At 30.8% G+C, this 16813-nt stretch overlaps 1 protein-coding gene across 2 annotated transcripts in view; it reads right to left on the reverse strand.

Moving 5' to 3' along the window:
• The window catches only part of LOC130899075 (hemicentin-1-like), a 188722-nt gene that overhangs the window by 46754 nt on the left and 125155 nt on the right, over nt 1–16813 (reverse strand). For both annotated transcript variants that reach the window (XM_057808817.1, XM_057808818.1), the window contains exon 2: nt 8633–8762. In XM_057808817.1, coding sequence (XP_057664800.1) covers nt 8633–8762 — 130 coding nt within the window. The remainder of the gene's footprint in view (nt 1–8632; nt 8763–16813) is intronic.

A 16813-nucleotide genomic window follows, 5' to 3' on the forward strand; every position in this document is an offset into this window, starting at 1 on the left:
ATTGTGAAATTTGAGGTTATGTTCGTTATTCCATTGAATTTTCCATTTCACTGGAATCAAACATTTCGTTCCACACTTTCGACCAGCCCTGTGGATTATTTTAATGAAAATTTTGTCAAAAATATGCCGAATTTACGAATTTTTAGGTTATGTTCGTTATTTCATCAAACTTTCCATTTTTTTCTAAGCATTCGTGTTGCTCCACACTATTGATTCACCCTGTAAATCATTTTTATGGAAATTCTGTTGGGAATATACCGAAATTGTGAAATTTGAGGTTATGTTCGTTATTCCATTGAATTTTCCATTTCACTGGAATCAAACATTTCGTTCCACACTTTCGACCAGCCCTGTGGATTATTTTAATGAAAATTTTGTCAAAAATATGCCGAATTTACGAATTTTTAGGTTATGTTCGTTATTTCATCAAACTTTCCATTTTTTTCTAAGCATTCGTGTTGCTCCACACTATTGATTCACCCTGTAAATCATTTTTATGGAAATTCTGTTAAGAATATGCCGAAATTGTGAAATTTGAGGTTATGTTCGTTATTCCATTGAATTTTCCATTTCACTGGAATCAAACATTTCGTTCCACACTTTCGACCAGCCCTGTGGATTATTTTAATGAAAATTTTGTCAAAAATATGACGAATTTACGAATTTTTAGGTTATGTTCGTTATTTCATCAAACTTTCCATTTTTTTCTAAGCATTCGTGTTGCTCCACACTATTGATTCACCCTGTAGATCATTTTTATGGAAATTCTGTTGGGAATATACCGAAATTGTGAAATTTGAGGTTATGTTCGTTATTCCATTGAATTTTCCATTTCACTGGAATCAAACATTCCGTTCAACACTTTCGACCAGCCCTGTGGATTATTTTAATGAAAATTTTGTCAAAAATATGCCGAATTTACGAATTTTTAGGTTATGTTCGTTATTTCATCAAACTTTCCATTTTTTTCTAAGCATTCGTGTTGCTCCACACTATTGATTCACCCTGTAGATCATTTTTATGGAAATTCTGTTGGGAATATACCGAAATTGTGAAATTTGAGGTTATGTTCGTTATTCCATTGAATTTTCCATTTCACTGGAATCAAACATTTCGTTCAACACTTTCGACCAGCCCTGTGGATTATTTTAATGAAAATTTTGTCAAAAATATGACGAATTTACGAATTTTTAGGTTATGTTCGTTATTTCATCAAACTTTCCATTTTTTTCTAAGCATTCGTGTTGCTCCACACTATTGATTCACCCTGTAGATCATTTTTATGGAAATTCTGTTAAGAATATGCCGAAATTGTGAAATTTGAGGTTATGTTCGTTATTCCATTGAATTTTCCATTTCACTGGAATCAAACATTTCGTTCCACACTTTCGACCAGCCCTGTGGATTATTTTAATGAAAATTTTGTCAAAAATATGCCGAATTTACGAATTTTTAGGTTATGTTCGTTATTTCATCAAACTTTCCATTTTTTTCTAAGCATTCGTGTTGCTCCACACTATTGATTCACCCTGTAGATCATTTTTATGGAAATTCTGTTGGGAATATACCGAAATTGTGAAATTTGAGGTTATGTTCGTTATTCCATTGAATTTTCCATTTCACTGGAATCAAACATTCCGTTCAACACTTTCGACCAGCCCTGTGGATTATTTTAATGAAAATTTTGTCAAAAATATGACGAATTTACGAATTTTTAGGTTATGTTCGTTATTTCATCAAACTTTCCATTTTTTTCTAAGCATTCGTGTTGCTCCACACTATTGATTCACCCTGTAGATCATTTTTATGGAAATTCTGTTGCTGTAGATCCACCCTGTTAGTTTTATTGAATTTGAGGTTATGTTCGTTATTCCATTGAATTTCAAATTTTGTTCAAAATAAATGAGTCGTTCCACACTTTTAATCCACCCTGTAGATCAAATACGTCAAAAATTATAAAATTTGAGGTTATGTTCGTTATTACATTGAATTTCAAATTTTGTTCAAAGCAAACAAGTCGTTTCACACTTTTAATTCACCCTGTAGATCAAATACGTCAATAAATTATAAAATTTGAGGTTATGCTATCATTTTCTATAATTTTCCGATGTTTCGATATCGTTCTTTCTGTAAATTCACCCTGTATGTCATTTTGGAACGAAATACTCCTCCAAAAACGACCGTGATTACATACCCCAACGGAAACGTGTGTATTGCGCCGCCATTTCTTTATTCATTCCTCCAACATGGATTTAAACCGGCAAATTACCATATTTTCTTATGCACTATATTGCACCATGTAATTTCACCCCTCGATTTCCTTTGAATATTTTAATCTATCGCTATAATTTATTACATTAAACGCCGTGCGTGGAAAATAGAGGTAAATAACCCTAATAATACAACCACACGACCTCGCGAACGCGAAATTTCTATTTTCTTTCATATCCCTTAATGGCTTGTTTTACTTCCAAATTTAACATTACGAGGGGTCGGATTATAGCACAACAAACGCACGACCCTGTATAATATCAAGTTACATAACGAATTATTCGATGATCTCTCACGTCAAGTTTTCGTCTAACACAACGCACAATACTGTATAAGTATGACGGCACGCCTAACGATTTATTCTATGATCTCAGTATATAAGTATGACCTGTTGCCTAACGAATTATTCGATGATCCGAATACGAAGTTTCGTGTAACAAGACAAACGCTTGATACTGTATTATATACAAGTATGACTGGTTGCCTAACGAATTATTCGATTATCTCTGGAGAGAAATCCGGAGTTTGAAGTTCGACGTTCATTTGCACGTCGAGTTGTTATCATTAGCTTTGCCGTCTAGGGCTCTCGGGGGATTTCTTTCGGGAGTTTTCCTTTATTCCCCAACTTCTTTTCTATACTCCCGAAGCCGACGAAGGAGATTATGTTATTTATATTAAAGCTGCTAGTCAACAGGGTATTTAGAACGATCAATTATGGTATTTAAAAGATCGTTGAAATTTCGAATGAATAATATATACGAGGTTTGATCGAAAAGTATTGAAATTATTATAGTATACTATAGAATTAATTTTATTAATAAATAGAAGTTTGTACTATGAGCGACACCTATTGAATAGGTGATGACACTAATTATCATAGTCAGCCATTTTTAATCCGTTTAATCGTAAACTATAACAATATAGAAGTTGTCGTCCATTTTTAGTCCGTTTTAGTTGTTTAAATGAAATTTCTTATTAAATTTAGGGAATAAAACAATTTTATAGAAAAATCGTTTTTTTCTGATTAATTTGTCGATGCAAAGTATAAAAATGATTATAATTTATTAGAAAAAAAATAATATACATCATATTTATTAAAGTTTATAATATTTAAGTATAAAACTATATTTTTCAATTATATAATTGAATTTTTAATAATTAGAACGATCAAAAAGTATCAAAATAGTTGAAATTTCATAGAAAAAATAAAATTTTACTTTTTTATTAAATTTAGTACTAGCAGCGACATCTACTGAACGGGTGTCTAATTTATGACATTCTAAATGAAAGTAGTCGGCCATTTTTAGTCCGTTTTGTGTGTTGTATAAATTTTCTATTAAATTTAAGTAGAAAAAGAAAACTATATTTATATATTTTATACTGAAACTGCTTTTTTCCAAGTAATTCGTGGATTTAAAGCATCAAAATTATTGTTTTCATTTAAATTAGTACTATCAGCGACATCTACTGAGTAGGTGGCTTATTCATGAGATACTAATATAGAAATGGTCGTCCATTTTTAGTCCGTTTTTTTTGTATAATTATTCTGACGCAGTTAAAAGTGATCCTATATATTTAGAAGTATTTTCAATGTAAGGAATGATGAATATGAATAATTAAGGAGAAAAAAAAACGAATTTAACATCAATTTAAAAAAAAAAGTTGATTATTAGTACAAACAATCGTTGTAGTAAAAAATATTGAGGTTATGTTAAACATTTATCATTGTTATTATTCGAAACGGAAATAAATTGAACACTCGGTGTATATTTATTATTTAATCACACGTGAATCGTGAGAAATTTCAATTAAATCAATTCTTGGACGTAACAAAAAAAAATATGGCGATAAATCAACTTCACGATTTAATAATATTTTCGTGAAAACGTCATTTATCTACTTCGACCTTTTATTTTATTTTATTCTATGACAAATATTGAATAACAAACTTTTCCATCAATTTCACTGGACGATAAATCACCTGGTGAAAAAAAAATGTATATCCGGACATTTCATCTTCCGCAACGGACAAAAACCATGGGAAAATTTATGTGACTGTCCTCGTAACAATTCAATACGAAGTACAAGACAAAACGCGAGGAAATTCGTCATTTTTAACGCGGGAAATTGATGGAAATCGTTGGGGTACTTCAATTAAATAGTTTTTCGCTCTTCTTCTTCTTTCTTCTTCTTCTTCTTCTTCCACATAATATGTTGTTGATATTTATATAAACCCGAGGATGCGAAATGTTCTGCCTCTAATCTGCGTTTTGTCCTGTAAATGGTTTTCAAAGTAGTATACCGTGACTTTCACGTCGGAAACGAGTCCTTCGTTTAAAGTTCGTAGACCCTACCGCAGGATATGACCCAGAATATTACCTTTGAAGAAAGTTGAAGTAAACTTTTGTTAATGGTAGTCCGACCGCGATGCTGCGAGAGAATCAGTATTCCCAGGATCTTTATACAGGGCGATCGCGTTCTAAATAGTCGATATCGGACGTAGATTGATCGTGATCGAGGAAATAAAGAGCGAAACCTGGGAATTTCTTAGCAGTAAGCAAGAATTCGTTTCGAGAGAGCCTCAGAAAAGTTTGTTAACAACTTATGAATAAGAAATGGATACGGTCAGGGGTTTTCGCAGCGTCTGACACCAATATGATGAAAGAAACGGTCTACGAGGTACCTGGTGCCTAAAGTGGACGACATCTACGTCGTATATTCGAGTCCTGTTGAAGGTTTATTTGAAATTAGTCAAAAATGTACATCCTGGAGAACTTAAGATGTCGCTGAACACGAATATACCAGCAGAAACAGTCTACAAGGTACCTGGTGTCCAGGGTGGACGACATCTACATCGTCTATTGAAGTCTCGACGAAATTCGTTATGAATTTGGCCAAATATATACATCTTGAGGTTTCTAGAAGTCGTTGAACACTAATATAACGACAGAAACGGTCTACGAGGTACCTGGTTCCCAGGGTGGACGACATCTACGTCGTCTATTCGAGTTCTGTTGAGGGTTTATTTGAAATTGGTCAAAAATATACATCCTGGAGAACTTTAGATGTCGCTGAACACGAATATACCAGCAGAAACAGTCTAGAAAGTACCTGGTGCCCATGGTGGACGACATCTACGTCGTCTATTCGAGTCCTGTTAAAGGTTTATTTGAAATTAGTCAAAAATGTACATCCTGGAGAACTTGAGATGTCGCTGAATACGAATATAACAGCAGAAACCGTCTACAAGGTACCTGGTGCCCAGGGTGGACGACATCTACATCGTCTATTGAAGTCTCGACAAAATTCGTTATAGATTTGGCCAAATATATACATCTTGAGGTTTCTAGAAGGCGTTGAACACTAATATAACGACAGAAACGGTCTACGAGGTACCTGGTTCCCAGGGTGGACGACATCTACGTCGTCTATTCGAGTTCTGTTGAGGGTTTATTTGAAATTGGTCAAAAATGTACATCCTGGAGAACTTTAGATGTCGCTGAACACGAATATACCATCAGAAACAGTCTACAAGGTACATGGTGCCCAGGGTGGATGACATCTACATCGTCTATTGAAGTCTCGAAAAAATTCGTTATGAATTTGACCAAATATATACATCTTGAGGTTTCTAGAACTCGTTGAACACTAATACGACGACAGAAACGGTCTACGAGGTACCTGGTTCCCAGGGTGGACGACATCTACGTATTCTATTGGAGTTCTGTTGAAGTTTCATTTGAAATTGGCCAAAAATATACATCTTGGAGAACTTTAGATGTCGCTGAACACGAATATACCAGCAGAAACAGTCTACAAGGTACCTGGTGCCCATCGTGGATGACATCTACATCGTCTATTGAAGTCTCGAAAAAATTCGTTATGAATTTGGTCAAGTACCTGGTGCACTGGGTGGACGATATTCACGTCGTATACTAGGAGTTTTTTTTTCAATCTAATGTGAAAATATTCCGTACATGAAATATACTATACAGTACGTCACTTCATATATCTAGTACATTTGAAATCACTCTTAAACGCTTTAAAGGAATCTGTGTCACCTTGTAAGGAATGCTACTGACATTTCTATCTTAATTGAGTAAATTTTGGGAATAATGAAGTCCCGTAGCGAACTTCCGTAATGAAAATAGATAGAGGTGGACCGCATAGGGAAGAAAATCGAATCTGCCAAGTAGAGAACAACAGATATTAAAATTTTGTTTCGACTAATGGAATTGAGTAGGCCAAAAAAAATTACCCCCTTTCCTTTGATACTGTATTTTTTAAAATCTAACAAACAAAACACGAAATTAACCAGCTACTTTATTGGTACCAGAACAAAACAAGCAAAATTAGAAAAATATTAAAATTTCATTTTGATGTGAACGAGAAATGGTATTTTTTTAAAAATCTAACAAACAAAACAAGAAATTAACCAGCTACAAAGAAAATTATCATTATTTAGCGAAACATTAATACATGGGGGCTATTCGATAAGTTTAGATTGAAATAAGTGAAATAAAAATGACGCAAAACCAAAATTATGTGGCAAGTTCAATTACGAGTGCGGTTCAATAAGTTTAGACAAACAAAAAATAAGTAAATTATTCTGAAATTACGAGACAAGAATGATCTATTTATAACCAAACTCATTACGAGGGTGGTTTGAGCAAATTTGAATGAAAAATGAAAGAAAACCATTATTTTTGACAATATTTTCATACGAGGGGAGTATGACAAGTTTGCAAATGAAAGAATTTACAAACATGACACCAAACCAAGATTCTTAAAGAAATTTATATTACGAGGGCATTCCAATAAGTTTTAAAAGAGAAATATGGATCTTAATGATGCAAAACGATGAGATTATTTAAAAAAAATTATTACGAGGGGAATTTGACAAGTTTGAACATAACTAAATGGACAAAAATGATGTAAACACTAAAATTTTCCAAAAAAAAATTATATTACGAGGGTATTTCAACAAGTTTAAGAAAAGATGGATGTTAATGATAGATTATTTGAAAAATTTTAATACGAGGGGAGATTTAGAAGTTGGAATATGAAACAAATAGATAAACATGACGCCAAACCAAGATTCTTCAAGAAATTGATATTACGAGGGCATTCCAACAAGTTTTAAAAGAGAAAAATGGATCTTAATGATGCAAAACGATGAGATTATTTAAAAAAATTATTACGAGGGGAATTTGACAAGTTTGAACATAACTAAATGGACAAAAATGATGTAAACACTAAAATTTTCCAAAAAAATTATATTACGAGGGTATTTCAACAAGTTTAAGAAAAGATGGATGTTAATGATAGCTTATTTGAAAAATTTCAATACGAGGGGAGTTTAACAAATTTGAATACAAAAAAATGGACGCAAAACTATCAAAAAAATTTCATTACGAGGTTAAATTACAAAAAAAAAAACAGTTTCTCAAGGATTTTTAGCGCTACAAAGTTCGATTTCGAGTGCCTATAGCACAAACATAACTTTTTTCGATAAATTCCAATCGCCAAGTACATTAAAATGATTGTTACAACTATAGTTATCATAAATTCGATTCAATCTATCGGATTTGTGTGATTCGCGTTGCGTTTTCATCCAGGAAAACATCTGCTACAAATCAGATCAATTTTGATATCCGGTAGTGCTTTCCGAACCAATGCGCGAATTATATCACGATTCGACAACATCGTATACACGAGAGCTTTTAAATTATTATGATTTTATCCAAATATACTGGAAAATATCGAGTCAGTAAGCGTTGAAATTCATATACACTCCATCAAAATTAACGTAAAACAATATTAAAAAAATTATGGTAAATAACATCATAAAAAAATGGATCGGAGTCTTTACCAGCTACATTAAAGCGTTTACGTAGTGGGATTGTGGCAAAATTAAACACCGAAGTGTACAAACTCTATTATATATCCAAGCTTTGGATTCTTCGGCTACGAATTAATGAATTTTTAAAATTCCAACGCGTTTTCGGAGTGGGATTGGTGGTAGAATTGAACACCGAAGTGTACTAACTCTAATATATTTCCGAGCTTCCGAATATTTACGTCTCCGACCATAATTTCAGTCCCAGACGAGGAATACATAAGTATTCGAAAGCTCGGGAATATATTAGAGTTAGTACACTTCGGTGTTTAAGTTTTCCACTATCCGACGTTGTATTTTACATCTATTTTAAAAGTTAGTAGTGCGACGTTGCCAGAAAATAATCCTGTAGGACAATTTTTATATTTGCTATTATCAGGGCACAATAATTGAAATTTCAATCTACAGGGTGTAGTATAAATAATTCGGTGACGTATTAAGTGTAATTAAATGTAGACCAACCTGTATATCGGTCTGCTGTGACCGTCACGATACCATAAGACCATGTACACCCTGTCTTCTTTGATATCAGGTTCTATGTCACATGGTAGAGTTGCGCTACGTGACAAAACGGCGTCCACCGATTGGAAAACTGAAAAAAAAAGAAGAAAAAAAGTTAAATTTGGAATTTATCGTGATTTAAACAATGAAAATCTGATGATTTTTGTACAGAAATACCATTTAAAATGATTTATGTTCGGCTTCAAGTGATTTTAGAACAAAAATTGAAACAAATATACAGTATACGGGGGTTGTTTGAGAAGTTTTATATCTAAGAAATTAATATTCAGAAATATGTGTCGATTTCCACTTTTAATCCCCTGTATACTTCAATGAAATTTTATGTTTATGAGAAAAATCTTATTATGATGAAATATATACAGGGTTTAATGATAAAGTTCACTTTTTTTTGTATTAATATCATTATAAAGATTTAATACTCGAACTCACCTCGTATATTCATTATGGGAGGAAGAGTTTTTGAAAATTTTTCAATACGAGGCATATTCAACAAATTGGAATAGAGAATAATAGACAAAAGACGCAAAAAAATAAGATTTTTCAAGGAAATTTGATTACGAGGGCGGTGCGACAAGTTTAAATCGAAAGAAATGATGAAAAAGATGAAAAAACAGAAATTTGTTGAAATACGAGGGTAGTTTAAGAAGTTTGAATAGAAAAAAATGGGCATATTATTGCAAAAATTTTAATACGAGGGGAGTTTGACAAGTTGGAATGTGAAAAACTGGACAAATATGACTCAAAAACTGTGATTCTTCAACAAAATTATATTACGAGGGCATTTCAACAAGTTTAAAAAGAAAAACAATTCGATTCTAATGGTGTAATATACGAGGAGAGTGTGACAAGTTGGAAAATGAAAAAAATCTACAAAAGACGCAAAAACCAATCTTTAATTACGAGTACAGTAAAATATGATTAAATTTATTATTAAGTTATGAGAAAAGAATTATTTTTTTTTATAATTAAATTCATAACGAGAGATAAAATTCAATACGGGGGCCATTTGACAAGTTTAGATCGAAAAATATTGACAAATATGACGCAAAAAAATAAATTCTTCAAGAAAAGTTTATTACGAGGGCGGTTCGACAGGTTTAGACAGTGAAAAATGATTGGGAGTATCTAAAATGACAAGGCCACAACAATTTGTTAATGAAAAAATAGATAACGAGGGTAGTTTGACAAATTCCAATGAAAAAATCATGATTCTCCACAATAATTTTAATTGGACAAGTTTAGATGGAAAAAATGGGAAAAAATTTCGCAAAAAACCAAAATTATTCGGAAAATTTAATTACGAGGGCTGTTCAACAAGATAAGAATGATTTTTTCATAACTGAACTCATTACGAGGGTGGTTTGACGAGTTTGAATGAAAAATGAAAGAAAATAACTATTTTTGAGCAAACCTTCAATACGGGGGTTATTCGACAAGTTCAGATCGAAAAAAATCGACAAAAATAAAGCAAAAACCAAGAATATTCGAATACGAGTGGGGCTTGACAAGTTTATATTGAAAAAAAGTGATAAAAATGATGCAACGGTCAAGTTTTGTCGAACAAATTTAATTACGAGGGCTCTACAATAAGATAAGAATGATTTTTTCATAACTAAACTCATTACGAGGGTGGTTTGGCGAGTTTGAATGAAAAATGAAAGAAAATGACTATTTTTGAGCAAACTTTCAATACGGGGGTTATTCGACAAGTTCAGATCTAAAAACATCGACAAAAATAACGCAAAAACCAAGAATATTCTAATAATCAAATACGAGTGGGGCTTGACAAGTTTATATTGCAGCAAAGTGATAAAAATGATGCAACGATCAAGTTTTGTCGAACAAATTTAATTACGAGGGCTGTACAACAAGATAAGAATGATTTTTTCATAACTGAACTCATTACGAGGGTGGTTTGGCGAGTTTGTATGAAAAATGAAAGAAAATAACTATTTTTGAGCAAACCTTCAATACGGGGGTTATTCGATAAGTTCAGATCGAAAAAAGCGACAAAAATAACACAAAAACCAATAATATTCTAATAATCAAATACGAGTGGGGCTTGACAAGTTTATATTGCAGCAAAGTGATAAAAATGATGCAACGATGAAGTTTTGTCGAACAAATTGAAATACGAGGGGTGTTTGATAGAATTTAATAGATAAAAATATACAAACAGGTAGTGAAAACTAAGATTTTTTCATATAATATCTCTTTCACCTTGTATGTTCGATACGCTAAATTTATTATCAATCGTACGTTAATGAACTTATCTCATTCGTTTGAAATAATAAAAAAAATTGAATAAAACGATATAGAAAGTTTTGAACCGCCTCAGTTGGCTTTTAACTCGCCTCTTCATCCTACTAATTGTTCTCAGTATAATCCGCAAAACAATCCCGAAGACTGCTAGAATATTATATAAAGAAGTTTTTTTTTCCTCTCCGGCGTCTGGTATAAAATCTAAATTCCCCAAGACTTGAGCGAAATCAATTACTTGCCAGAAACTTAACTTTAAACTTCCAAACAGACAAAAAAAAGAAGAAGAGGAAGAAGAAGAAGAGAAAGGATCTGTTCTATTCATCAGAAGCATCTGCGTCTATAATATCTTTGTAAGGGATTGAAAAATGACGTTCAAGGAAGGTTTCGATAATATTTAAAATGAAATAGACATTTATTATCATATAATAAATGTCCTTATCCAGCCAGCTGCCTTTTAATACTTGTTGTGGGATGTTACAGTCATAAATACTTTTTTCGATTCACGTCGAGCTACGTACTGTTCTAGTCTCTACGACGATTATACGAAGGTGTTTTATAGTTCGAGTTTTTTAGTGTTCAGATGTTTTAAAGTTGGAATTTTTGTGTTTACATGTGTGTTTTTGGGTGTTTAAAGGTCTCGCTAATCGAATTTTGAAAATTTTAGTGTTTTTTGTCGTGTTTTAATGATTTAAAGTTGAAATTTTTGTGTTTACATGTGTGTTTTTGGGTGTTTAAAGGTCTCGCTAATCGAATTTTGAAAATTTTAGTGTTTTTTGTCGTGTTTTAATGATTTAAAGTTGAAATTTTTGTGTTTACATGTGTGTTTTTGGGTGTTTAAAGGTCTCGCTAATCGAATTTTGAAAATTTTAGTGTTTTTTGTCGTGTTTTAATGATTTAAAGTTGAAATTTTTGTGTTTACATGTGTGTTTTTGGGTGTTTAAAGGTCTCGCTAATCGAATTTTGAAAATTTTAGTGTTTTTTGTCGTGTTTTAATGATTTAAAGTTGAAATTTTTGTGTTTACATGTGTGTTTTTGGGTGTTTAAAGGTCTCGCTAATCGAATTTTGAAAATTTTAGTGTTTTTTGTCGTGTTTTAATGATTTAAAGTTGAAATTTTTGTGTTTACATGTGTGTTTTTGGGTGTTTAAAGGTCTCGCTAATCGAATTTTGAAAATTTTAGTGTTTTTTGTCGTGTTTTAATGATTTAAAGTTGAAATTTTTGTGTTTACATGTGTGTTTTTGGGTGTTTAAAGGTCTCGCTAATCGAATTTTGAAAATTTTAGTGTTTTTTGTCGTGTTTTAATGATTTAAAGTTGAAATTTTTGTGTTTACATGTGTGTTTTTGGGTGTTTAAAGGTCTCGCTAATCGAATTTTGAAAATTTTAGTGTTTTTTGTCGTGTTTTAATGATTTAAAGTTGAAATTTTTGTGTTTACATGTGTGTTTTTGGGTGTTTAAAGGTCTCGCTAATCGAATTTTGAAAATTTTAGTGTTTTTTGTCGTGTTTTAATGATTTAAAGTTGAAATTTTTGTGTTTGTGTTTCAATATTTTCGTGTTTTACTTGTCGAGTTTCTTTTTGAATTTTAGTGTTTTTGAGTGTTGAAAAGTTTGTGTTTTCAGAGTGTTAAGAATTTTAGTGTTATAATTGTCAAGTTTTATTGTTTTTGAGTGTTTCAATGTTCGTGTTTTATTATTTTAATGTTTTTTTGTTGAATTTTAGTATTTTGAGTGTTGAAAAGTTTGTGTTTTCAGAGCTTTAGCATTTTAGTGTTCTAATTGTCGAGTTTCAGTGTTTTTGAGTGTTCAAAAGCTTGTATATGAGTGCATTAACATAATAGTGTTTTGTTCGTTGAGTTTTAGCGTTTTTGAGTGTTTAATAGATTGTGTTTCGAGTGCTTTAACATTTCAGTGTTTTATTTGTCGAGTTTTAGTGTTTTTAACTATTGAAAAGTTTGTGTTTCAATATTTTCGTGTTTTACTTGTCGAGTTTCAGCGCTGAAAATGTTTGTTTTTTCAGAGTGTTAGAATTTTGGTGTTATAACAGTGTTTTTGAGTGTTTAAATGATTGTGTTTTATTATTTTAATGTTTTTTTGTTGAATTTTAGTATTTTGAGTGTTGAAAAGTTTGTGTTTTCAGAGTGTTAAGAATTTTATTGTTATAATTGTTAAGTTTTAGTGTTTTTGAGTGTTTCAATGTTTGTGTTTCATTATTTCAATGTTTTCTTTGTTGAATTTTAGTGTTTTTGAGTGTTGAAAAGTTTGTGTTCTATTATTTTAAAGTTTTTTTGTCGAATTTTAATATTTTGAGTGTTAAAAAGTTTGTGTTTTCAGATTGTTAAGAATTTTAGTGTTATAATTGTTAAGTTTTAGTGTTTTTGAGTGTTCCAATGTTTGTGTTTTATTATTTTAAAGTTTTTTTGTCGAATTTTAATATTTTGAGTGTTGAAAAGTTTGTGTTTTCAGAGTGTCAAGAATTTTAGTGTTATAATTGTTAAGTTTTAGTGTTTTTGAGTGTTCCAATGTTTGTGTTTTATTATTTTAACGTTTTTTTGTTAAATTTTAGTATTTTGAGTGTTGAAAAGTTTGTGTTTTCAGAGTGTTGAGAATTTCAGTGTTATAATTGTTAAGTTTTAGTGTTTTTGAGTGTTCCAATGTTTGTGTTTTATTATTTTAAAGTTTTTTTGTCGAATTTTAATATTTTGAGTGTTGAAAAGTTTGTGTTTTCAGATTGTTAAGAATTTTAGTGTTATAATTGTTAAGTTTTAGTGTTTTTGAGTGTTCCAATGTTTGTGTTTTATTATTTTAAAGTTTTTTTGTCGAATTTTAATATTTTGAGTGTTGAAAAGTTTGTGTTTTCAAGTGTCAAGAATTTTAGTGTTATAATTGTTAAGTTTTAGTGTTTTTGAGTGTTCCAATGTTTGTGTTTTATTATTTTAACGTTTTTTTGTTAAATTTTAGTATTTTGAGTGTTGAAAAGTTTGTGTTTTCAGAGTGTTGAGAATTTCAGTGTTATAATTGTTAAGTTTTAGTGTTTTTGAGTGTTCCAATGTTTGTGTTCTATTATTTTAAAGTTTTTTTGTCGAATTTTAATATTTTGAGTGTTGAAAAGTTTGTGTTTTCAGATTGTTAAGAATTTTAGTGTTATAATTGTTAAGTTTTAGTGTTTTTGAGTGTTCCAATGTTTGTGTTTTATTATTTTAAAGTTTTTTTGTCGAATTTTAATATTTTGAGTGTTGAAAAGTTTGTGTTTTCAGAGTGTTAAGAATTTTATTGTTATAATTGTTAAGTTTTAGTGTTTTTGAGTGTTCCAATGTTTGTGTTTTATTATTTTAAAGTTTTTTTGTCGAATTTTAATATTTTGAGTGTTGAAAAGTTTGTGTTTTCAGAGTGTCAAGAATTTTAGTGTTATAATTGTTAAGTTTTAGTGTTTTTGAGTGTTCCAATGTTTGTGTTTTATTATTTTAACGTTTTTTTGTTAAATTTTAGTATTTTGAGTGTTGAAAAGTTTGTGTTTTCAGAGTGTTGAGAATTTCAGTGTTATAATTGTTAAGTTTTAGTGTTTTGAGAGTTTAAATGTTTGTGTTTTATGACTTCAATGTTCTCTTTGTTGAATTTTAGTGTTTTTGAGTGTTTGAATGCACTACTACACGTGTTTAAGTAACTTTTTCTGTTGATGCATTACCCTTTTACACATCACTTCTAATGACATTCAATTTTCAATTAAAATTTCAAAAATCCTTTTCAAATGGTTCCTACATAATTATTTTAACAATTAATTAAAGCGAAGCGGCACATTCTCGAAGAAGTTCCACAATAACTCGACGTTAAAATAAAGTGATTATTCTGAATAGAAGAGGAAGTAATCAGAGCGAAGCGACAGAGGTCACTTCTACGGTTACATCCGTTTCCTACCCGCAAACGGGACATGTTTATTCAGTCCCTCGGTTTCTGTAAGGGAAAATAAAAAAGGAAATCGCATTTTTCAGACACTAATAAAGCTTAAAATATACATATTCAACTATTAATAGCGATATTGATCGTTATTATATATTCATACGTAATGTACTGCCGACAACTTAATGAATAGTAATGAAAGCAAGAATTTCAATAAATCTCGAACACCCCCTATTCACAGAGAGCTTCTCTAATCAATTACTGTCACACACACACACACACACACACATATAGGAGTATAGTTGTACAAAACAAGCGACTAACTCCTTGGAGGTGCTCTGACGCGACCTTTCGCTTAATTGTTAATTTAGTAGTTTGCCGCCATCTTATTTCGCGAGATAATTTGATTTACGCCTACCGAATCCGAGAAAATACCATCAAGAGCAGGATGACGTACGAATAATGACTCGACTTGATTATTTACCTTTGGAATACGATTAAAATCAAAAAACAATCGCCACTCTGGTTATACGGCAGGACGGGCATGGTGTTGTATCATTACGAAACGTTGTGAATATTCGAATTTTCGGGTGCGAAATTTCTGTTAACGTTTGAAACATATCAATCAACTTTCTGTTATCATTATTTTTTGATGTTATACGAGGTATATCGAGAAGAAATTATTCGTTTGAGAAAAAAAAACGGGATTCAATGGATATTTTGATTTGTGAACTTTCCAAATATGGAAAATGGAGAAACGAAGGAAAACTTAGATTCTGGTTGTACTATGAAATGTTAATTTTGGAAAAACAGCTAAAATATGGAAGCTATCGGGAGTATATGTTACATAACACTCTGTAGAATTCAAAATTATTTCAAAAATGTACTTCGGAGACGTCTACTATTGTTGGTAATAAAGTTTTTTGAATTTTTGAGTGTTTCAATGTTGAATTGTTTGGATTATTGAGTTTTAAAACGTGTCAGTTTTCTGTTTTTTCATTTTTTGAATGCTTTAGTATTCTAATGTATATGTTTTTTTGATTTAAATCTATTTTAATGTTCGAATGATTGTGTTTTTGTCTATTTTGGTGAACAAATGTTTGTTTTTTGAGTTTGTGTCTATTTTGGTGTTTGAATTTAAGTGTTTTTTGAGTTTTGTCTATTTTGGTGTTTGAATTTCAGTGTTTTTTGAGTTTTGTCTATTTTGATGTTCGATTTTTCGTGTTTCTTTTATTTTTTTTGTCTACTTTAGTATTCAAATGTTGGTGTTTTCTGAGTTTTTGTCGGCTTTAGTGTTTAAATGTTTGTGTTTTTCGAATTTTTGTCTATTTTAGTGTTTAAATATTTGTGTTTTTGAGTGTTTGAATGCTTTAGTATTCAAATCTTAGTGTTTTTGAGGTTTTGTATATTTAAGTATTCGAATGTTTTTTTTGAGTTTTTGTCTATTTTAGTGTTTAAATATTTGTGTTTTTGAGTGTTTGAATGCTTTAGTATTCAAATCTTAGTGTTTTTGAGGTTTTGTATATTTAAGTATTCGAATGTTTTTTTTGAGTTTTTGTCTATTTTAGTGTTTGAATATTTGTATTTTTGAGTTTACGTCTATTTTAGTGTTCGAATGTCTGTTTTCTGAGTTTTTGTCGGCTTTAGTGTTTGAATGTTTGTGTTTTTTGAGTTTTTGTCTATTTTAGTGTTTAAAAGTTAATGTTTTCGAGTGTTTCATAGTTTTAGTGTTCAAATGTTTTTGGATTTGTGTGTTTTAATTCTCGAGTTTTCATATTTTTTAGTGCTCGAATGTATTATAGTTTGGGTTTATGATTTTTTCAACGTCTAGTGTTTCTAAGTGTCTAAATGTTTGTGTTTTTGAGTGTTTGAATGTTTCACTGTTCAAATTTTTGTGTTTTTCTATGTTTTGTTGTTTTTCTGTTCGAGTTTTCACATTTTCCAGTGTTGAAATATATTATTGTTC

This window comes from Diorhabda carinulata, chromosome 10, assembly GCF_026250575.1.
Source record: "Diorhabda carinulata isolate Delta chromosome 10, icDioCari1.1, whole genome shotgun sequence".
In the NCBI taxonomy this organism is placed as follows: domain Eukaryota; kingdom Metazoa; phylum Arthropoda; class Insecta; order Coleoptera; family Chrysomelidae; genus Diorhabda; species Diorhabda carinulata.